Source organism: Cyprinus carpio, chromosome B5 (genome assembly GCF_018340385.1).
Source record: "Cyprinus carpio isolate SPL01 chromosome B5, ASM1834038v1, whole genome shotgun sequence".
NCBI lineage: Eukaryota > Metazoa > Chordata > Actinopteri > Cypriniformes > Cyprinidae > Cyprinus > Cyprinus carpio.
In genome coordinates this window covers 18,107,519-18,132,578 of record NC_056601.1, presented here as the reverse complement: position 1 = coordinate 18,132,578, position 25,060 = coordinate 18,107,519, and the positions used below count along the sequence as shown (strand labels likewise).

The window sequence follows — 25,060 nt, the reverse complement described above, 5'->3', positions numbered from 1 at the left end:
AGTGATAAATTAATTTATCCAAATACAAATATTCTCGATAGTTTCTCAACTAGTTACAGTATGCATTAGTGCCATAAATCATTTTGACAACATTTCAATCCATTAAAGGGATAGTTCACCCAAAAAATTTACATTTTGTCATCATTTACTCACCCTCAAGTCATTCCAAATCTGTTGGTTTCTTATTTTGAGCACAAAACAAGATATTTTGAAGAATTCTGAAGAACCAAACAGTTGTAGTGACCACCATAGTAGGTCACTCCACTATGGTGCTCGCTTTTTTGTTGCTCTATGGTGCTCGCTTTTATGTTTAACATAAAGAAACCCCTGTTCTACAGTTAGGACATGTGAATGCAGAGAAGAAATATTATGGAAGTCAATGGGGACCATCAACTGTTTGATTATTTCACAATATCTCCTTTTATGTTCAACATAAAGAAACTCATACAGGTTTGGAATGAAATGAGGGTGAGTAAATAATGACAAAATTGTCCTTTTTGGGTGAACTACCCCTTTAAAAATCCTTCAAGATAAATGTCACATCCTCCCTTGTTACAAAATGTAACAAAATTTACATGGTCATGAAAGATTAGGTTAAAACTTTGCATTATATTATTTGCATACATGTGTGCTGGTTGTACAGTTTGTATCTGAATGTTTATTCTTGCCCTGACAGCTCGCCAACAGATGCTTTACCTGAAAGGTAACTAATTCAAAGACCATTTCCAACCCTCAATGTAGAAACTTTATTACCCTCATTGGCTATCAAAGCCAAAAAATGAAAACAGGAGGAAATTTGCCAAGTTATTTTAAGGAATAAACAACAGACAAAATCCTGTAATGAAGCGTGATTGTGTTGTGTATGAATAAAGTAGTTTGATTAGTATGGCAGAGGAGCATTCAGAATCCATTTCAAGTAACCAGTACGCACTGGGAGAAACTGATGGCAGTGGCACCTTCAACATACCACATGCAATTCCCCTGAGGCTCTCATTAACCCACAGCACTGCAACCCCTCGGCAACAGTTGCTATGGGCCCTCCCTCACTATCACACCCCTGAGAACTGAAGTGCACAGCACATGGTTGGCAGTGGAAACCAGTATACCTTACATTACCGCAGTATAGTATTTACAGCAACATGAAGAATGGAATGGAAAAATGGAGAACAAATGTCAGATTTTAACAATGATGATCAATTGGCCCCCCATAATCAGTATTTTAGAAATAGGAAAATACGAAGGTTGTTTGAAGTTGGTGCAGATTTTAAAGGGATATTTCATCCAAAAACTATGGAAAAAACTCACCCTCATATTGTTCTGAACCCATAATACCTTTGTTCATCTTCAACACAAATTAAGATATTTTTGATGAAATCCTAGAACTTTCTGGCCCTGCATAGACAGCAACGCAACTATACAGGGCATCGTTAAAAATGGTTACATCGTTAAAATAGTCTTATTAAGTTAAAATAGTTTTTGTGTCATAGTACTATTGTTAATGTGTGTCGAAGTCTGACATGGAAGAGAAGAAATTGTTGAATAATGGTTATTTGAATAATCAGGGATGTGAACTGAATGTATTCTCGTAGCTTTATAAAATTAAGGTTGAACCACCAATGTCACATGGATTATTTTAACAATGTCGTTACCTTTCTGTACCTTGAACATAATTTTCATTTTGGGGTAACTATCCCTTTAAAACACTTTCCAAGATGGTATTAATTTCCTACATGCATATAAAAACAATCATAAACCATCACTTGAAAAGACTGAGGCTTACTGACAGCACTTAAGCAAACCTGCATAGTTCACACACTCCATTTTAAAAGGTCTTGAGTTTAAGCTAACAACAGTGCCCTTTAAAGCTTGTATGCAGACATAAATGCCTACGCAGTGATTTGACAGTTGTTCAGGTGGATAGGTCAGAGGCTTTAACCTTTAAACACTTTGATATATAATTCTGCTTCACGCTTCTTTTCCCCCCAGATTTTCTAGAACCATTAATACAATATTAGAGGTTACGTTTATGGAAAAATTATGACAGGGCAATAGAGGAGAAGGACAGCAAAGAACCACAAGGCCAGACATGTCTGGTTATAAAATGAAGCCAAAAAAAGGAGCAGCTGGAGCAAGACAAAGATAGGGAGAAGATGACTGAAAGCCCGTAATTAGGAAAAGAAGAGTTGAGACTGTGAGTGTGATCGGGACAATTAAAGCTTATGTGTGAAACGTCTGCACAAATACAAAAATCAGGACTGCAAAAACAATGACTGTTTATTAAACAGGTCTCTCTTGTCTGCCATTGGTCAAGCAAACCCGCCTGCAAACTCTTAACATTGGTGTCGCCATGCTGGGTTGGTTGGGATTCTCAAACAAATTTTCTGAAAACACCACAAAGATGCAGTATTTTTAGCAGTAGAAATGGGACAGTACAGAAAGATATAGATCAAGTCTGATGAGGAGGCCGCATTCTTGCCTGGAGTATGTGCTCCTCACTAATTTAATCTATTACCTGCTTCAGTCCTCTTAGTACCTTAAAGCGTTGCCCTTGGCAACAGTGATCACAATCACAGGGATGAGCGAGTCAAAAATACATCAACAACATCTGTCTCATTTAAAAGACAAAACAAGAGATGTTGCCCCTGTCAACTGAGCAGTGTCTCTCTCAGGACTGCAATGGTCATTGCTCTTTTTCCTCAGGAAGTTACTACATTCGGCTTTGTGATGACCCTTAGCCACCTGTTGGGACTCCCAGCAAGTACAGAATCTAATCCAGCATCTTCAAAACTACTTACTCACTTATTTACTCATGACTGTTCATTGTTATGGATGATGACATCATTTCCAGGAGTGTGGTTACTTTTGGCCATTGAAGGTGGTCGTGGAACCCAATTCATGAGCCGCATGTTCTTCTACAGCAGGGGTATCCAAACCTCTTCCTGGAGGGCCAGTGTCCTGCAGAGTTTAGCTCCAAACCTGAACCAAAGTAATCAAGTTCTTCAGACTCACTAGAAACTTCAAGGTAAATGTGTTGGAACTGGCTGAAGATAAACTCTGCAGTATATTGGCCTTCAGGAGCAGGATTGGACACCCCTGTTCTACAGTTAGGACATGTGAATGCAGAGTTGAAAATGTGTTGGTGACTACAAAAAAAACATGTTGAATTTCTAATTGTTCAACACCCTTTTTTAGATGCAGCACTAGATGCCAGCCAGTTAGTAGCCATTATTCCCTGGTGCAATACAACTTGCTTTTAAGGTTCCACTGAGGTGGTTCTTCAACTGTCATTACTGTCCTTAAAGTCTTAGACAACTTGAAGCAACACAGTCACAGCACGCAGCATAGAAATGTTCAAAGCAAAAAGTGAAGAGATATTAATGCGTAGTGTATTAAATCTGTGCAATAGTTTGAGACTTTTCTTTTAACAGTTTTAAATCTCAGTTACTGTGCACTCTTGGAGAGAGTTTCATCGTCTTGACTGTTGGAACCGAATGCGTAATGATGCGCTTGAAGCAATAAGGAGTCACAGCGCGTAGTGCTCCACATAGAGAGATCATCTTTTTTGTAGTACTTTTGCAGCAATTACAACAGGTGTAGTCTGGCGTAGTGTCAATATATTTCCTGAGAACTTAACACTAATGTTACCCCATGCCTTCTGCAACTCAAGCCAAAGGCTTTTCTTTCAATGTACAATAGATCTATCCAGTTTATTTTCCAACTCACCCCAAATTTGCTTGATGGGGTTGAGGTCCGGACTTTGACGGGGTCAGTCCATCATTTTCAATGTTCCAGCAGATTCCTTCCGTCACAGGTAGTTTAGCAATAGTTGGTTTTATGGGTATTGTAATGGCCAATTCAATAAAAACAACTGAAACCTCTTAAATATGGCAAGTATATTATAAATTGTTTTTATATATAGTTTTTATATATATTTTAAATTTTAATGCTTGCTCAACATAGTGATGTTTGTCGGCCATCTGGGATGGATGATGGCATCATCCATTGGCCCAACCCTAGTTAAGACTAAAGTCTCCTGAAGTGTTACCTCAAGGGATAGTAAAGTGTGCAATGAGTCGGCGCCGATAGCCTCATGGGCAGCGTGTCGACATGTAGCGCCACTGCGTTTTGTGCATCCCGTGTTCGAGTCCCAGGTCGCAGACCTTTCCCGATCCCATCCCCCTTTATCTCTCCAACTTTGCTTCCTGTCTAACTACTGTCCTATCAAATAAAAGGAAAAAACGCCAAAATAAATCTAAAAAAAATTTTTTTTCAATTTGATAGGCACTTCAGAATCTTCCTGGAAGTAGCAGGTCATCTGGGTACTTTTTGCCTACTGTTTTATGAACACTGAATTCAGACATACTATTTTAAACATGTTTTCGCCTACAATATAGAATGGAAGTAGGCATATCTGGATACAGGACAAGAAAGTACAGAATCCATGTTTCACAATCTTACCAATCTACCTCTATCCCAATAACAGGCTGTTAACAAAGAACAGGCAAAGTGCCTTCATCTGACAAGCAGCAAGGTGTTGTGGAGGCCTTCATATCGTCAATTACTGAAGTGCAGTCTGCATTTAACAACTTTTTGCATTTTGAGGACTGCACATCATTGGATCTGATGGAAATATCGTCTGAAGGAAATGTCAGCCTGCCATAGTTAATGTTTTTCTGACCGGTTTTTGCAGATTTCCTCCAAAAATCGGTAGCCAAACCTGCTCCTAGAGCACATATTCCACGAAAAAGAATCCATGTAAAGCATTATTATACCATTTTCTAAGCCTGCACAAAATTATTTAAACCATTTAAAAACCATAATAAAGCATGTGCTGTTGTGAGTTCACAAAGGCTATGAAGCAATTAAATATGTGCGCTGAGGGTTTAATATATGCTTTATGCATGTAGGTTACGTGCATCTCAGAGTGCCTACATTCACAGTAAATGCTGCTCCACACAAACAGTTCTCTTCCATGCATGGACCATCTCAAACTCCATCTTATAATATGGTGTGAGTCTGAGATGCTTATAACGTTTATCTAGGAACAATGCGCACCATTCTATCAGATCCATAAGGTCAATCATTTATAAACATACGCCAACACAGGAGAAGACATCATTGCCTTTGTAAATATGCTAACTGTTCATTGTGATTTCGAAATAAAAGTTTAAACCCTCACTTTGGGTAAGCATGTTTTGATCTCCATGTTCTTGTTGAAGAAATGAGAATGGCATTTCTATCATAAAGAAGTGGCAAAATATTAAAGATTAAGTGGACATTTTAATTAAATGTTGTTCAGTCATAATATTGATTGTTTTTACACTTGATCACACTGTAAAGTGCATTTGAAGGGCATTTGATATAATACGTAATTATATAAGTTACAATTATATTGTTTTATTACATCATTTATTTTAACTTTTGTTCAAAAAACCAAGATTATTTGTTTTTGATATTTTATTTGAACCAATTATTATTGCCTCATTGCTGCTATATCTATATTTGAAGTCATTTTAAAGTCTATTGTTTGCTAAGGTCCATTTTTATTACCACAAAAAAAAAATGATCTGATTACTTGATTAAAGGTCAGGATAATCAGTAGTGACAGCCCTACTTTTGAGCTCAAGTATGGATCTCAGTGACCACCTGGGAGAACTGAAACTAGATCTTCTTCCAAAGAGTGAAATCACAGAAAATTTGCACTGGCTGTGCAGTGAAAACCAGCTGTTCTCAGATGTGCTCCAGAGGAACTCTGGATGGCCTGATCACCAGGGTGAAAAAAATAGGACCCCGATTTGTCAAAGAAATGTTACCTGTGATTCCAGATGATAACAATCACAAGGAGAAAAAAAAAAAGCAAGGAACATTTCCAGGCAGCCAGTAAGTATTCAGTATGTGGTTCTCTTGGGTTTGCATATATTATTTCTGCCTTCAGCCAAATTGCTCATCCTACATGCGAAAACATTACAGAGTGTAATAAGAGCTGTCTGAATAAAGGACCATCTAGACATGTTCCTCAGTCTAAAGTCAGGCCAATGTAACAGTCAATGTGTTTTGCTTTTAAAATTATAAAATAAGGTGCGAAAATGAGGATGTGTCTTCATAACAAGCCAAATTTCACTCCGGTCATTTGGGAAATCCAAGGAAAATAAAGTAACACATTAGTTCGTAGCGTTCCAAGACTTATTTAAGGAGAAACGTGGTTGGGTCAGCCAATGGAAAAACTGTAAAGCAGTCTCAGATGCACACACAGTTCTACTGATTTTTGGAATGATTTTTGCAGGATTCCTCTTTACACCTGCATGTGAAATGCATAGGGTTTTTAATAAAATTATTACTAGATGTACACTGAATTCTTTCTCTGTAATGGAGAAATAACTCAATCTACATCTCGATACCATACATTCTCTTTCTCTTTCTCTCGCTACAGATAATCTGGCACAGGTTTTACGCCGGATACCCTTCCTGATCAACTCAGTACTGAGAGTGCACCAACTTGTGCCCCAGTGCTGGAACTAGATACAATACCATCACCTGGGTTATACTTAAGCATTTTTTTTTTACAGCAAAACCACAAAAAAGAACACTATCCTGTATCAGTTAAAAGCTGTGTCCAGCACTTTAATGCAGACACTTCAACTGAGAGATGAAGCACCAGCACCAGCTCAGCCCTAATGAATACCATCCATTCTACTTAGCTGTGTTGAGCAACCTCGTCTACATATGGCCACAGGCACTGAAACAGACAACAAAGTCTGGCTGGGTCTTTAAAAGAAGTTTGAGTTAAACTAAGAGGAAAATACTGCCAGCCTTGCAGCACACTCTCATGGAATTTTTCTCAATTGGAGGTATCCTACTGTGGCACTAAAAAATAGGAGCTGAAAGTGCACTTGATTGTGTAGGGTGGAACATGCACGTTATTTACACTCTGTGTATATGTATATTTGAACTTGATGTGTGTACATAAAAGTATATAGTGTGCTGTGCTGTACTGTGCTGCTCAGGTGAACAACATAAATTTGAAAAAAAGAACAAAATGGGTATTTTCACAATTTTAAATATTCTCACAGGCAATGAAACATGATGTCAGTAATGAGGTGATAGTTATTTACTGACATCTAGTGGTGACTGTCAACTATTGCTAGTCACTATGAATTGCAAAGCTTATTGCTCCATTCACAACTGATGACATATTATAATTCAAAACAATTAAAAGCACTGAGAGAAGACTTCCTCCATGACAGAAGGTTTTAATTATTAGCTAAGATGCATTTTGGATTTCAAGGATTGAGAAATCCTTTAAGCAAATGTTATATAATTTGGAACAGCCTCCACACACTCACAGAAAGCATTATTTAAAAAAAATTAGAAAAGAAAAAAAACTGGAGAATGAACAACAAAAAACACAATAAGATTGGTGCAAATAAAATCTGCATCAGTTACATGGCTAGGGTTTTCTAACATGAACGATGACTAAAGATGCGTAATAAACTAGGGCTGCACCTAACAATTATTTTGTTAATCAAATAATCTGTGGATTCTTTCTTCAGTTGACTGATTAATCAGATAAAACATTATTTTCAGTTTTTACTGAAAAAACAAACAAACTATGAAATAAGCTATTCCAGTGTTTCCTTCAAACAATGTGCAAATTAAAGGCTATAACAACAAGCATAGTGATTGTAAGTCTATGCTGATGTACAACAAATGTTTAAAAAAGCTTATACAATATATAAAAACAGCTTATTGGTTCTTATAATGGTGAAAGGCCATTTAAATCTATATTTTAAAATGATAAAGTAAAACAGAAGCACAAACTAAGTGTTAAAATTAAAATGCAGGAACACACATTCCCTGGCAGCTCATGCCTCATTAAACGATATGCTTACAAGTATGTTTGAAGCATTTAATAAAGAATTCTCAAGTTTTGGGTAGCTAGGTAGCACTTTTCCACAGCAGCTCAGTCTGTGTCCTCCATTATTTTTCAGGTTCTTTCTGTTCATGGACATGCATTGTTCACTGCTGTAAAATTATGTGACTGGAGTTTTTATGCACAGAATTCAGGCATGAGTCATCAATAATTAAATTAGTTGTTAGCCGTTTTCATTATCGATTACACAATTAGCTGTTGTAGCCCTGTTATAAACCATCTACAATGCAGCATCACACAAACATGTTCACAATCATCACAATAAGATCTCTAAATGAAAAAATATCAAATGTTCTGCAACAAGAATATTTACCTGGACAGAGCAATGTTGCGTAATAACCTCTCAGTCGCCTCTGAAAGGTCCGAAGGCACCAGGATCTCTACAGGTTGTATTTTCAGTACCCTGGATTCCAGCTCTGAATGGGATACATTATCTTTGAAACAGTCCACCATCAGGTCCCCAATGCTTGGCTGGACCACCTGTATTCCAAAAGGAAGACTCGGCTGTAGTAGTGAGCATTGAAAGTTATAATAATATGGGATTGTTTTAACCAGCTAAAACACTCTGTTGTATTACAACAATGACTTACCACCATCCCTACAGTCAGCTCCTTGCTCTGTTTATCAAAACTCTCGCTCACACACATTAAATAGTTGTTGCCACTGTCCTGCACCACATCCTCAGCTTGCTCCAAATCTCCCAGCTTTAGCAGAGGATTCACATCTGAGAAAAAGGCAATTCAATCATTCATTGCAGGCTCTTTACTATTTAAAAAAACAGAAACTGTGGCCATTTCGTAAATAGATACACTTCCCTCCAAAAGTTTGGGTAAGAAAAGAAAACCTTTATTCATCAGGATGCATTAATTTAATCAAAGTGGCATTAAAGACTTTAACATTCTATTTCAAATCGATGCTGTTATTTATAACTTTCCATCCTACAAAGAATCCTGTAAAAATGTATCATGGTTTCCAGATTAAATAAATGAATAAATAAGCAGCACAATTTTTTTTAATACTGATAATAATAAATGTTTCTTAAGCACCAAATCAGCATATGAGGATGATTTCTGAAGGATCATGTGACATTGAAAACAGGAGTAATAATGCTGAAAATTCATCTTTGCCATCACGGAAATAATTTACATAAAATATATCAAACTAGACAACAGTTATTTGAAATTGTATTAATAGATCATAATATTACTGTTTTTACTATATTTTTGATCAACCAAATGCAGCCTTGGTAAACAAATGAGACTTCTTTCAAAAAAGTTTTAAAAAATTTCCAATCCAATTGAGTATTGAAATTGAAAAACCCATTGAAATCAACCTCAAAAAAATAATAATAATGTATCTACTGAGTAAGAGCACAAACAATACCTTCTCCCACAAGCGTGGATTTGGTGTAAAGTGCATGTAGTTGCCGTGTGAATAGAGAACTCTTGTTGGTGCTGGAGGCCTTGATGGCTGTAGTTTCGGTCTGCTTGACCACACCTACCTAAGAATGACACTTACATTTAGTCATTCATAGCAGACTCTTTTATCCAAAGCGACTTACAAATGAGGACAATAGAAGCAATCAAAACCAACAAAATGCCAATAACAGGCTCTATTTTAACGATCTCAGTGCATGGTGTGAAGCGCATGGCATGTCTGAATCCACTTTTGCTAGTTTAATGACAGAAAAAACAGTTGGCGCACCAGGCACATGGTCCAAAAGGGTTGTACCTAATCTCTTAATGAGTCATGGGTGTGTTTGGGGCGTAATGTGCAATAAACCAATCAGAGTCTCAGCTGCCATTCTCTTTAAAAGCCAGTTGCGCTTGCACCATGGCGGATTCTGCAAGAGCAAAGACTGAATGCTTCTCCAGAGAGGATACAGATCAATGGGACAAGCCGGATTCCACTAAAGCCCCTTGAGGTGAAGCAGGCGTGGGCGTACACAATAATAATCTTTCACATTGCAATCCTTTTATTTTTAATATTTGGAATGTTTGTGTTTAGTCAATTTAGGCATGAAAACACTGTTATGGTAACAGAAATCACAGAAATTTGATAGATTTACTTGTGCCTATGTGACAAATTTGCAGCATTATTGTAATTAAGACAACATCAGTGACCTTATAGCCCTGAGAGACCAGTCGCCGAACATGCACAAACAGGCGATGAGTAGGGATGCTGGCCGTCATGAAGTTATGGTCCGGATGACAAGTGATATTTAGCTCCTTTGCAGCGATCTAAAAAAAATAAAAATAAATAAAATGCACATGGGTAAGTCTCTCATAGTCTAAAATGATCATTTATGCCAACAGGTCAATATCATTGCATTAAAGGGATAGTTTACTTCAAATGTTAAATTCTCATTTTAAAATTAGTTTGAGCTTCTGTTTACTATATTTAATGAGCTCTATGTATGTACGTGTATGTATGTGATCTGGTCATTATATAAAGCAATTGTGTTTCTCTGGATTAAACTGCTCAATTCATGTGGATTACTTTTACTTTCTCTTTATGAACTTTTTGTAGGCCTTTCAGTGAGGGAACAGAATTTTTCAGGTTTCATTAAAAATATCTTCATTTTTGCTTTGTGATACAGTAGAATCTTTTTGATGAGTAGTGATTAAGAATAAAAAATCTTGTTTTTTGTTTGTTTGGTTTTTTTTGTTTTTTTTTTCAAGTGTAATTAAAGTATTTTGAGGAAGATTGAAAATCTAATGCATAATGATTTTAGTGCTGAGGCACTGATAGTGTGTTGTTGTTTTTTTGTTGTTTTTTTTGGATAAGACAAGTGTTTGTCATAAATTGCCTTAAGTCAAACAAATATTAGGTTGAATAATTATACAAAAGTTTCAAACACAAGCAAAAGTGTTATGGATTTGGAACAAGGTTGATGAATTCATTTGTGGCTAGACTAAACCTTTAAAAGGATAATTTATCACCAACGTCTGCTATTTGTGATGGGCTGCACTAGTTCTTACCTCTGCATCCTCACCGAAGAACCTGTACTTGTAGCCACACTCAACACAAAGCACTGTGTCCACATGTTGTTTTTTGATCTCCATGTACTGTTCCTCCAGAGGAGTGTATATGGTCTTGGTTCTCCTGTTGGGAACACCAGGCTCTTCTGAACTCTTTTTGATCACAGTATTCTTAGTAAACTGACTAAAGGAAAACTCCTGAAAACAGAAAAAGTAAAAACATCAGCAGCTATAATGGCCATTCTGGCCAACACTGAGAATGAGATTAGCTGTGTTTCCTTTAAGTGACAAATCAAGTATTTCATAAACATGCAATCTGTAATTAAGACAAACAACAGTCTTTCAATGGTCAACTCTGAAACATACAAGTTTTGTATAGAATCAAACCTGTTTAATCTTATTAGGCTCTTCTTTGACCTCTTCCTCCAATTCATTGTAGGAATTCATTACACTGTGTTGCTGTGGGGCAGAGACTGAAGGCTCCACTTCCATCTTTCTAACCTGATCGGAGGCTCGGCTCTCTGAGCTCCCGGGGCAGCTGAAATCTTTAAGCCTTGTCAGGGTGGCATGGCTGACACTGGCTCTTGAGGATACCATCTTATCTACTGCACATAAAAGAGAAAAAAATTAAAAAGAGGCTAAGAGTTTACTAATACACAAGCAAGAATTACAGTCAGTAGTGCACTGTCAGCACATTTTGTTAATCATGTACTGCACTTCTGTTTTCATGCCTTACAAACCTAAACATTTTATTTTCTGATGTTTGGAATGCTGTCTTTTATGGAGTTACGTTATTAGACCTTTTTTCAAGAAAAAAAAAGTCTCCTGACTAGGGGTTGACTGATTATTGCCGCCGATATTAAACATTTTTATGGTTATATATATATAGGTTCAAAATATCGGTTATCTTTGATAATCAGTATCGGCCCTGAAAAACACAGATTAGTCAACCCCTACTGCTGACACATAAATATTGCAATATAAAAAGTATCTTTATTATCTGTAGACTGAACAGGTTTAAGAATGCATTTGTGCCAGCCCAGCTTCAACATTCATTGTGCCTATTTTAAAATAAAAAGGTGAAATATATCAGCTGAAAACAACAAAAACATATAAATGACATGCATGGTGCATGTGTCCTTACAGGTGCTGGGGGTCACCATGCACTCCTCCTCCTCCACACTGAGAGAGAGTTTGGGCCGTTTCTCCAAGGACATTCCTCCATCAGATAACCTCTTCTAAAACAGCACAGATTTAGATTTCAGTCGGTGTTGCTTAGAAACAGCAAAAGCTTCGTGCATGCGATGCATATTTGACTTGAACTGTTATATGACTCTATAGGATGAAATGAGTGTTTACAGAGTAACAAGCTGAGCCTGTCCTGCATATGAGGTTCTTACCTTTCCTCTGCCCTCATGGCGTCCGTCCTGGCGTTTAATCCCGGGCTGGGCAGGTGGCTGAGAGCTATCGTTTGCACTTGTAAAGAATCTGCTGATAGTTGTCTGAGTGCTGGACTTCTTGGAAGATTTGGATGCATTGACATTTTTGACACTTGTATGCATTTTACAGCATTAACTGATTATTAACGTGTTGCCTGCAATATTTACTTTCTTTTTGAAAACAGGCCAAAACTCTGAGGATTAAAAATAGTCTCTAAAAGAGACAGGTACAGCGGATCATGTTGGCGCGTGAGTGACGTATCCAGTGTCTCGCGCACGCGAACTCTGCTGTACTACTGCAGAGGGTGAGAGATGCGCTACTTGTGCGCAGGCAGTACGGTGATGCAGTCATGCAGAGGGTGAAAGTGGCGTTAGATATGCGCAGTCCTCCATTTACAGAAGTCTGTGGTGGAGGAGAAAACTGTAACAAACCGCAATCACAAATTAACATAATACTGATTTAAATTAATGGTGATTGTTCACGCTGTGCCTCTGAACTTGGCTGGGTTAAATGCAGAGCACAGATTCCAGGTATGACACATCACATGTCACGTCATCTGTAAAATAAAAATAAAAAATGGTTTTCTGCTGTTATAAATTTGATAAACACACCAGTGTTCAACAAACAGCTTATTGACTTTGTAAACTACATTATCACTATATATAAATATTCCCTAGAATATCATTATATGCTTTAACATTAAGATTTGTACTCATGGAAATATGTCAAACAATACATGGAAGTAGACAAACTTGTTCATTAGAAGATGGTGTCCCAATACTTTTGTCCATATAGTGTGTGTATATATAGGTGCATCTAAAAAAAATAGAATATTGTGAAAAAAATATTTTTTTGTAACATTTCAAAAAGTGAAACTTTCATATAGTCTAGATTCATTGCATGTAATGTAAAACATTTCAAAAGTTTTATTTTTTTATATTTTTAATTCTGAGCTTACAGCTCATGAAAGTCAAAAATCCAGTATCTCAAAATATTGGAATATTTACATTTGAGTTTCATTAAATGAACTGTCATTTTAATAATAATAATAATAACATAATAAATTATGGGTATTTCTTGTTATTTGAAACCACAATAATGGGGAAGACTGCTGACTTGCCAGTGGTCCAGAAGACAATCATTGACACCCTCCACAAAGAGGGTAAGTCATAGAAGGTCATTACTGAAATGGGTGGCTGTTCACAGAGTGCTGTATCAAAGCATATTTAATGCAAAGTTGACTGGATGGAAGAAATTAGGTAGGAAAAGGTGCACAAGCAACAGGGATGACCGCAAGCTTGAGAATACTGTCAAACAAAGCCGATTCAAACACTTGGGAGAGCTTCACAAGGAGAGACATCAAGAGTCACCACGCTCAAGACGTCTTCAGGAAAAGGGCTACCAAGCCACTTCTGAAACAGAAACAATGTCAGAAGCATCTTACCTGGGCTAAAGAGAAAAAGAACTGGACTGTTGCTCAGTGGTCCAAAGTCCTCTTTTCAGATGAGAGCAAGTTTTGCAAGTCTATGATGATTTGGGGTGCCGTGAGATCTGCTGGTGTTGGTCCATTGTGTTTTATCAAGTCCAAAGTCAATGCAGCCATCTACAGGAGATTTTGGAGCACTTTATGTTTCTATCTGCTGACAAGCTTTATGCAGATGCTGATTTCCTTTTCCAGCAGGACTTTGCACCTGCCCACCTTTTTTTTTTTTTTTTTTTTTTTTTTTTTATAAATAAGATACAACATATTTTATTTTTGAATATGTTGATGCACCTGTATATATATATTTTGTTTGTTTGTGAACCCCTTGCAGAATATGTGAAAATGTGAGTAATTTTAACAAAATAAGAGAGATCATACAAATTGCATGTTATTTTTTATTTAGTACTGTCCTGAGTAAGATATTTTACATAAATGTCTACATTTAGTCCACAAGACAAAAAAATAAATAGCTGAAATTATTAAAATAACCCCATTCAAAAGTTTGTGAACCCTTGGTTCTTAATACTGTGTGGTTACCTGGATGATCCACGACTGTTTTTTGTTTTGTGATTGTTCATGAATCCCTTGTTAGTTCTGAACAGTTAAACTGAGCACTGTTCTTCAGAAAAATCCTTCAGGTCCTGCAGATTCTTCAGTTTTCCAGCATCTTTTGCATATTTGAACCCTTTCCAGCAAAGACTGTATGATTTTGAGATACATCTTTTTACACCGAGGACAATTGAGGGACTCAAACACAACTATTAAAAAAGGTTCAGACATTCACTGACGCTCCTGAAGGAAACAAGATGCATTAAGAGCCGGGGGGTGAAAACGTTTTGAATTTGAAAATCAAGGTAAATTGTACTTAATTTGTTTTCCCGGATACATGCAAGTCTCTCTGTGGATTCCGAAGGGCAGTACTAAATGGAAAAAATACATATTTTTATAAAATGAGAAAAATTTGAACATCCTGTTCAAACGTTTTCACCCCCGGCTCTTAATGAGGCTCTTTAAATAACACTGAAAGTACCATCATTAAGCCTAAGTAAGTTAAATGTTTCCCTAAAACACACATTTAGATTACAGCGTAGATGGGAGTGGTTTAGGTGGTTTAAGTGTTTTAGGCTTTGATACATTAAGGAAAGACATTTGCCTGTATTCAGACTTCTGAACTACACCGAATTATCAACAAGTGTTGAGAATAATAATAACAATAATACAAGAAAACAGGGATTTCAAAACTTTTTTTATTATTATTATTTCTCATGAAAGGCTTTTCAACAAGTGGATTGAGAAAGTTACATTTCAACTCTCAAACTGTAGGGGCCTATTCTGAAACTGAACTTGTACACGGAGCAAGGACACAAAATTAAAATGAGAACACAAGAGCACCAAACCTTCAAGATATTTCATCATAACTTCTGTGACCTGATAGCCTTTTTTAAAATGAGGGAGAAAAAAAAAAATGAAACAAAATCTGTAACATTTGATCAATGATAATTTTAAGGTACTCAGCACTCCAATTCCAAAATGACACTGTTTAAACATATAAGCATTTCTAAACAGTAAATGAATAAACGTCAAACATTTTAAAATACTGAAATCATACAGCACTTTCTACTTTACAGAGCTTAGACATGATGAAACCAAAATAAGATATGACATGAAAGTGCACATCAATTACTCAAATACCACAAATGCATCATGATACTGAAAGCTGTTTTTTTTTTTTTTTTATCGAGGCAACAAAAAAACTGAATTGCATAGAAGCCCGTACTCTCTAGTCCCCCAAAACAATATCAGCTACATTTCTTAAGACCAAAACTTGTTCTCAAGACAACGGAGATGATCTGATTTCAAATGCTATACATGTTCAACACAAACTTTACCTACATTTGAAGCCACTCAGTGAGGTGAGGTCTTCTAAAACTGTATAATAATGACAATCTCTCTAGGGATGGTTTCATGATTGGTTATATTTGGCCTCAAAATAAATATCACACAAGGATAGTAAGTCTTCCTTTAAAGATTTATGTTTTCAGATATATTCATAGAGTTCTTTGATAATGCAATCACTAAACTACTGTTGTTTGTATTGATAAAGTAGGCATTACTATAGCAGATATTTGCCCGGTATGGCTAAGAAAACCCTGAGCACACACTTCACACCAACACGATTCAAATATTGAATGGAAACACTCCACACTTGGCCAAAAGGGGGGAAAAAAAGCATATTTCATATTCTAATTTACACAATTATCCATGATTCTAAAATTGCTGTTTGTTATGACCCCATTTTTGTAATATATTTATCTGATACAACTCAAAATGTTAAAAAAAAAGCATAACAGAACCATTTAAATAACATTTCTCATCTCGAGTCTTACTGAAAACTTAAATAATCATTTCTTTTAGCACAGGTATTTGAAGCAGAGCATATAAATGAAAGATGTCCATCCATAAATGATCTCTACACCAAACAATGCCTCAATATCATCCCAGACAGGGAGTTTCAAAATGAACATCTCATATATCATTTAAAATAATGTTGTGTACTATGAATGCCGTCTGAATTTCCTGTGCAAACTAAAAAGTGCACTGTAAAAAGTGACATAAGAGAACTGTTATGACACTGAAAGCACATTGTCAGTGAACACAAACAACTTAAGCAAACATACCGTGTAGTAGAACCAATCCATAAAATAAGAGTTGTTTTTTTTTTGTTTGTTAAAAATTAAAGTGTGTAGAGTCTGGTGTTGTTGTGTAGTGTGAGTCTCATTTTAAGTGTGAGGATTCGAGTGAGATCAGAGGCAGCAGCTTGATCATGATGGTGGATTAAAGTACTCTAATACTTGGAAACCCCTGATGCAGGAGCTACTGGGAGAAAACGAAGATAATAATGATACAGAACTCATTTATACCAGCTTTGTTCTAAACTGACTTGCATCCATTCAGACAGATGAATCCACCTGAATAGACTTTTTATAGATCAGAATAGTGAAAGAGACACAAGGAACAAAGAGATCAGGTTCGATTTCATTATTTATCATGTATCTATGTCTGTAAGGGGCTGCAAATTGCTATTGCGTCACCACAACATCACAGAAATGTCTGTAGTGTTAATGAAACCACAAAGCTTGAATGATCTTCAAATGAGGAGTTGCCAAAAAACTGCTGGTGCTTGCTTTGCTTTCCCTCAAAACATACCTTCATTTGATGTTTTTGGAAGGAATTTCTAATCTAATACATAAACGATTTCATTTTTGAACCAATAATAAAATAACTGAATACACATTGTTGATCTCCCTGTAGAAACATTCAGTTATGACAAGTGTACCATGTGAAGTGTTAAATAATTTGGTTGAAATTTGATCTTTGAGCACAAAAACCATAGAAAATTGCTTCTGGTGATTTTTTACTTTTTTTTTCTTGTCTTTTTTTTATTTTATTTTTTATTTTTTATATATATGTCCAATTGTACAATTATATAGAGAAATTATATAAAATAAAGTAATGTGCTTAATATAATTAAAAACAGATCTTATTAAAACATAAAAAACTAAATAATGGAGTTAGATATTTATCATTAAGTTACAGCTTACATTGTATTTGTACAAGTGTTGTGTAGTTATAAATAGATATTTTCCTCTGTATAACATGATGTGAAAATGTCATCATTGTATTTTTACATTCATCTTCTGTGACTTCTCCACTTAAAACAATAATTATGTCACATACACACACACACACACGAACACACACATACACTTCTCTTCTAAATGATTGACCTTTTTCCCTATATGCTGTGGTTCCAGCCGCTCCACAGATGAGGTGTGTTTTATGTGCGATTGAGTGTCTGGAAGATTCTGGAGATCTGTAGCATGACAGGACCTGTCTCAGGATCGTTCATCCACTGTGTACTGTTCAGCGGGTTCTCCAGCATGTCCTCAAATGCTGCAAAGCCAAGAAAAATATGTCTCAGCCACATCCAACCAACAACTGACACGGACTGCACTGTGTTTACTTGAAAATACAGTTTAGTCTGTTTCACTGAATGATTCAACAGTGGTCTTGGACTCCAAACAAACGTTTTAATAAAAAAAAAATTTTAAAATCACATTAAATATGTTAACAAATAGTCCTGTAGATCATCTTTGTGTTATCATTGTGTTGTGGCACATTGTGTTTTCAATGCCAAGGTCATCGTTGGTTTGTTTTCCAGGAAACACATACTAACAATAATTACATGCTTGGAATAATTAACATTTTTAATTGTTTTGAAAGATGTCTCTTATGCTTACCAGGTTTACATTTATTTAATCATAAATATACTAAAAACAGTAAGTTGTGTGTGGTAATGGAGTTTTAAAAATGATGAAAATATTTCAAAATATCAGTTGGCAAAATATTACACAGTGTAGATACTTTCTACTTCAAGTCAGCTTTGCAAACGGGCAACCAGATTAAATTTGAATAAATGACCAAAGTAGTCACTCGCAGAGTGCTTTGATTCAAATCATAGACTGTATAAAAACGTAGTGTCCGTGATGTCACCCATTGGTTTCCGAAGAGCGTTTTTGAAGCCTAAAGTAGGGGGGCCGGCGGTCGCCATCTTGGCAGCACATCATTCCCGGATAATCGAAAATGGGCAAAAAGGCGGAAGCTGGTTGCTGAAACCACACCCACCTAGCTCGACACGGTGACAGCAGCGGCAATCCACCTGTCACTCAAGTGGCCACGCCCTTAATTATGCAGAACTTTGAGGCTTAATATAATTTAAACGGATGAGTTATAAAAAAAAAAAATCACCCCCTCACAGTTGTCATGAAGGGATAAATTAGCTATATAGACCAAAATCATTTTTTGAATCAGGCTGTAAACATGTTTTTTCTGCTGTAAAGTTGGGCATTTTAACATGGGGAGTCTATGGGATTGACTCCCTTTTGCAGCCAGCCTCTAGCGACCAGTTGATGAATTACAGTTTTAGTCACTTCCTTGTTGGATTCAAGAGAGAAAGTGGGAGGTTGCTGCTTGGTTCAAATGGGACAAACTGTCCAGACCTCAGCAATCTTTTTAGCACTTCCAAGATTAAGCCCTTTTTGCAGCCGTGGCTATAAAGGAAGCCACTTCAGAGCAAGTCCAAGATCATTCTGGATATTGTAAAAATAAAAAAATAAAAATATGGCAAAACCTGAAAGGATTCGTAAGTAACTGCTGTGGTCTGATGAAATGAAAATTGAGCTCTCTGGCCTAAAAGCAAAGTGCTGTGTTTACCACAAACCACACAGAGCCCAACACCCAGATAACGTCATCCTGCTATCAAGCACGGTGGTGGCAGCATCATTGGTCTCGGTTACTGTTTAGCTGGAGGAACTGGAAAACTCGCTATATTAGGCCAAATGGATAGAATCAAATAAACACTTGAAAACCTTGAAATAACTTGTTTTGATCTGTCTTCTACAGAAAAGTAGAAACATACAACTGATTTGACAAAGCTGGAGCAAATGCTTTGAAGAGCCTTTGAGTATACAGGGAAAAAAAACTCACCTAGAAGAGTCTTGGGGTTTGTGAGACCAAGCTGTACAACTGGGTTCTCCAGGATGGCCTGAAATAGGGGACTGTTGGTATCAATGCCCTTGTCCAGATCCTCAGGGGTGGGCTTTCTGTCACCAAGCAGCCATTCACACTGTGTGGGAACATAAGTTACAAAACAAGGATATGGAATAAAAATGCGACCTTGATAAATGTTGTTTAACTAAACAAAACAAAGACTTAACCAAACATTTCACTGAATATCACTGAGCTCATTTAGTCTTATCTGACTGTTGAAATAACTCATGAATCTGAATGTTTACATACAGCTGCATCCTGTTGATTATTATTGACGCGAAGGGCATCAATCACCTCCTTCTCATCGAAGCCCATCTCCATCAGCGCAATCACTGCCTGCACACAAACACACAGACAAGATGATGCATCTCATTTAAAAAGATTCCACAGCAAGACAGAAGTAGCTATTTAATGTGAATTACTGCAGAATTTGCAACCAACCAAAAGTTAATTCTACAGTGGCATTTGACTGTGGAAAACTTCTATGATGTTAGTGTGTTGTGGGTGGTGGCCAGGACATTGCTATGTGGTTGCTAAAGTGTTTTAATTGTTTTTAGCTTTTTGCTATAAGTGTTTCTATTGTTAGCTAAAATGTTTAAAAACAGTTTTTGTAAATTGAACATGAAAAAAACTGAAATTAATTTTCTAACTATTTAAAAATTAGAAACGCTGTTTTGGTGACTAACTGAAACAAAGTTGAAGTTGTATTTAGTATTAAAATTTCTAAATAAAAATACTGAAATGAAATTGTAAAAAAAAAAAAAAAATACATTAAAAAATTTATAATGCTAAAAGCACAAAATAAAACAAACAAAAAAGTTTCATATGTAAAACCTGATTAAAATAAAACTTGAAAACGTGTTGGCATCGCATGAATTAAAACCATGGTTCAGTATCATGATAAGTGTGAATACAAGCTAAAAATTCGCAATGACAGCTACTCTCAGATGTTGTAAAAGAATGTTTTATTGCATCATGCTGATGGTCAGTTCTATGGTACATTAACCAAACTGAACAAATGGATCTGATTTCATTTTTATTGTAATGTGCAAAAAAAAAAAAAGAAAGAAAAGCATTTATTCCATCTAACACTTTAATCTTGCATTGGTGAAACAACTGAGGCTATTATCATAGCATGTCAGTGGTTCAGAATATTTTATCACATTTGAGTTTATTCTTCTCCTGTTTCTCATGACACCCACATGACACTAACCCGTGAGTCAGGCCTGAACTCTCTTTTCCTCCTGATCCGTTTGAAGATCTCTGTCAGTTCATCTTGTTTGGCCTCCTCTAGGCTGGCCTGGGAGGACAGACGGGCCCGGGCTCCTGAAACTGTGGCAGAGGGAGCTGGGGCTGGGGCTGCAGCTGCAGCGGCCGCCGCCCCTGGGGTGTCCTGTCCAGGCAGAGGAGTGTCAACCATGGGGTCATCCACATGCTCAATCAGCCATTCCATAGCCTGGGTCACAGACATGCTGCAGGAAGAGTGATTAGTTATTAAATCCACTGAGAGTTGGCACACTCTGATGATGTTATGTTTGCTCATTGGATTATTCTTATTCAGAAACATTACATCATATGATCATATAATGATTGAAATGGTACTCCAAATTTACACCAAGTTATTTTTGTTTATGCTTCACTGACCAATATGACAGTGCTCTCTTAAGACTTTATTCTGAAACACAGGAAATGCACTTTTCATCGGCATATTTATCACCCAAGAATAGAGAGTACTCACTGGTTTAAGCGCAGAGCCTTCACAGCACGACTCTCAGGGAAACCCATCTCAGTCAGCTGCTGCAGGGCCGTTTCATCCACACGGTCCTCCTCATCCTCGTCCAGCATGGCTGCCAGATACAAAGAATAATCACTCACCAACATTCTCTAAGAGAGAAAAATTATATTTACACCTGCACACTGACTAGTCAGACATGTCCCATGAGAATGGTTCTGAGCGTTCCTCAGAGTTAGGTTAAAAATTATGTTAAAAATTACCTCTCACAAAAAAGGACCGTGGCAGTACTATGGCACAGCAATGTTACTCTATGGTACTTCAAATAAATAGTATGCTCAAAAAACATAGCATTACCATGGCAGATGTCTGAAAAGCATGGTAATTCATTATTTCACCAAGGCTTAAATAGATTTAATCTGGTCAGGGATCTATTCATACATCCGTAGCTTACCATTGGCCTTTTTGAAGAGCTCAACAGCATCTGGATTCAGAGCCAGCAGCTTCTGAGCCACCTCAATAAGTGAGACCAGAATCTTCCTCAGCTCTGTTTGAAACTGATGGAAACAATAAAATGTAAAACAATATATTCTAAACAACTGCAACGCAGAAAAGTCTAACTGAACTGACTGCAAGCACGCACATCTCTGATATTGTGTTGAGTTACAGTGCGGTCAGTGTTACGAGTGGACAGGTTTGCTGTGGCTTTGAGGATGGCCTCCTTATCTGGTGCTTTGTTCTCTTGCTTTTCTGTCAACAAGCACAAAGACTGATCAACTTTGAAGAATCAAAGCTTAGAAGTGTAATGTACATTATTAATTAAAAGTAAATCACCCACCCCCCAAAAACTAAAATTGTCAACAGATACCTTCTCTTCAGAAGATATGTCAGCCATTTTTGGTGGAGCCGGTGGAGGTCTTTTCTTTATCAATAATAAGCAGTCTAGAAAACAAACAATAATGAATCAGGATTTGTGTCTTTTAGAATCTGATTTTAAATACAAAGAACATATGCAAAACATGATGACTACATCTAGATCAGTGGTTCTTAACCAGGGGCTGGGACCCAACAGGGGGCCTTAGCAAGCTTTCAAAGGGGCCTCAAGATGAATTAAATGATTAAAATCAGCCTGAAAGAAAATTGCAATCATATTTTTTCTCTATTGTGATGTATATCCAAGTAAAACAGCTTTTCAAACAAGAATTTTTTTATTTTATTTTATTAAAGATTACAAGAGTACACTTTTTTTTTTATTTTTTGAATGATTTATAATAAACACTGTAATAATGATCCATTGAAAGAATAAAAAATTGTCCAGTTTAATTTAATGGTGACTTTAAAATAAGACAAAAAAAGCATTAAAATCAGCTACAACAATTTCAATTCACAAGAAAAAAAAAATAATAATAATTATATATATATATATATATATATATATATATATATATATATATATATATATATATGTTACTTATATATAATTATATAATTTTTGGGAGAATCAGGGTTCACACTGACAAAGTCATATAACTCGATGGAAATTTTTGTACTGAATATAAAATAGTAAATACGATAAAAATTGTGAGATTCTTTAAAATAATTATCTTAATCCTTATCCAGTAAAATCTCAAAAAATGGGAAATATCATGGGGGGCCTTTGTGGAAAATGCCAAAACAAAGAACAACCAAATGCAGCAGAAAGTTTAAATACCTTTGTCTTTAAGATTTTCCTCAGCAACAGTTTTGGATTCCGTGAGAATTCTCTCAGTGGCAGCATGAATGAGTTTGTGATGTGTAAGAGTTTTAGGATCCTCTAGACTTCCATGGACATACTGTAAGAGAAGAAACACCAATAAAGTCGACCCACTTTATATTAAGTGTCTTTAACTAGTATGTACTAACACTGAAATATATAATCAATAGATACAATGTTCTTATTGCATACATGTTTTAAACAGTATCAATAATTTAAAACTACCTGCATATACATACATGACCCCAAACTTTTGAACAGCACTGTACATTTAACCCATAAAAATCACAATCATGAGCTCAACCCACTTACAGTGAGGTCTAGTACTGTGCTAGTTAGTACCACAGTTCAGTTGGTGCCAATTGTTACCATGGTATATTGATATACACCTTGGTACTAAATAAATAATGTATCCTGCTTTATACGTGATACTCCAAGGTACTTCAAAGAACACTATGGTATTGTCATTATAAATGTCCATAAAATTTGTTGTAATTGTGGCATTATGCACAGGGTTATACCATGGTACACATTGCACACTGTAGCTAGGACATGGCTTGACTTTCAGTCTGTGGCAATGCCACCTGCTAAAATGATTACAAAAACATTCACAACCTTAAAGCCATAAAATGTGCAAATCACATCCTCACAGAAACTATGAATGGCTGTCAAGGTGCCTTGAGCTGCACAGATCTGAGTACTTGACAGATATATTGTGAGCAAAAAGAGGCTGTCAACAAGTTAATGTCAGCTCCACACTGTAAACCAACCAGCCAGCAGTGTGACAGAGCTAGTTACAGTACAGCCACAGAGACCGAGGTGACGGACCAGCTTGCTAAATTATAAATAGCACCGTCGACTCGTCTGCTAGTTACTAAAAATACTTGGCAATGACTCTGAGAATCCAGCGGGCCTGTCCTGTCCGGGTTGGCTAACAGTGCCAGCTAACCGATGGCAGACCTACATGCTTTAAGCATTTTTCCTTGAGTTTCTCTATAATGGTGTCTTCCGTGACTTCCTCCAGCCACTCGGTGCCCTCCATGGTACAGATGTGGACCTTCAGGACTTTGCTTGCAAAGATCTTCTCCTCCTGCACGAACATTGTAGCAGCAGCAGCAGTAGCGGCGGCGGCGGCAGGACCGCAGGGCTCCCCGCTGAAGACGCTCCGCGAGCCCGCTGTCTACAGCCCAGAAAGCCGCCCTCTTCTCCGCTTAAACCTGCCCTGGCAACAGACACGGCCTCACGGTCTCATTCGGACATTTTCAGGCCGTACGATCTGTCCTGCCCGCCCACTCCGTAGGATTGATATATTTTCGCTGGGACAGAGAGGTTTGCTCACTCGCAGCTGTAACAGAGAGGCTCGCTCCGTTGACACCTGCGACGCGAGAACGACAGCAGTCGGTAGAGCGCAGCAGTGCGCATGCGTGCCGTCGCGGACTGTGATTGGTGGAGGTAGGCAAACACGCAGACGCGTCGTGCTGCAGACTCTCAAAACAGCCTCGGATGGGAGCGGCAGTCCCTAAAGCTTGAGGAGGAGTATCGCTCTGCCATTGAAAAAAACGGGATGTTTTCATCTGTACTTTGAGAAAAATAAAATTATATATATAAAAAATAAAAAAACGCAATTTCTGATTCCTGCCAGATATCTACCTACCTATAAACATTGTAATGCCCGCATAATACTACACTTTAAGTAAATGTAAAATTGTATTTATAAAACACATACTACACCAAAAATTGACTGTATATTGAAAACTGACAAACACAGACAATTATTAAAATAAATAAGAAAGAAAAAAGAAAGACAGAAAGAAACAGTAATAGTGTAGACATTAAAAACTGTCATACAATAACTGATGTATATATTTATATACAGTACATTACACTTATACAAGTGAAAATTTCATAAAAAGTTGACCAATATTATCTGCATTTAGGTAGAATAATAATTATTGTGAGTCAGGTGCAAGTCAGTTTTTAATGCAGCATAGGAGAATTGTGTATTTGTGGGCTAAATTTGGGTTTGCAAATTCTTGTTCATTCTTGCTCCATTTACATTTAAATGCAAAAGGTCGGCAAGGTTATTAAGATTTCGTTATTAATTATTATTTAAGTAATATTATATCTGATA

The 25,060-nt window shown here is 36.7% G+C and overlaps 2 protein-coding genes across 2 annotated transcripts in view; both read right to left on the bottom strand.

Moving 5' to 3' along the window:
• Nucleotides 1-12,721, bottom strand: part of LOC109046921 (DNA mismatch repair protein Msh3-like) — a 50,814-nt gene extending 38,093 nt beyond the window's left edge. Inside the window, 8 exon segments of the mRNA XM_042724664.1 lie at nucleotides 8,244-8,410; nucleotides 8,521-8,654; nucleotides 9,314-9,431; nucleotides 10,054-10,170; nucleotides 10,912-11,109; nucleotides 11,299-11,516; nucleotides 12,056-12,149; nucleotides 12,312-12,721. Coding sequence (XP_042580598.1) covers nucleotides 8,244-8,410; nucleotides 8,521-8,654; nucleotides 9,314-9,431; nucleotides 10,054-10,170; nucleotides 10,912-11,109; nucleotides 11,299-11,516; nucleotides 12,056-12,149; nucleotides 12,312-12,473 — 1,208 coding nt within the window. The 5' untranslated portion in view covers nucleotides 12,474-12,721.
• A 4,532-nt stretch (nucleotides 12,722-17,253) lies between these two features.
• Nucleotides 17,254-24,419, bottom strand: LOC109085502 (ubiquitin-associated domain-containing protein 1-like). The gene is made up of 10 exons (XM_042724663.1): nucleotides 23,894-24,419; nucleotides 22,888-23,008; nucleotides 22,039-22,118; nucleotides 21,820-21,921; nucleotides 21,631-21,733; nucleotides 21,183-21,291; nucleotides 20,658-20,916; nucleotides 19,694-19,780; nucleotides 19,382-19,520; nucleotides 17,254-17,788 (listed from the first exon to the last, which is right to left on the bottom strand). The coding sequence occupies exons 1-10, from the start codon at nucleotides 24,029-24,031 to the stop codon at nucleotides 17,673-17,675; spliced, it is 1,254 nt and encodes a 417-aa protein (XP_042580597.1). The 5' UTR covers nucleotides 24,032-24,419; the 3' UTR covers nucleotides 17,254-17,672.
• Nucleotides 24,420-25,060: the final 641 nt, after the last annotated feature.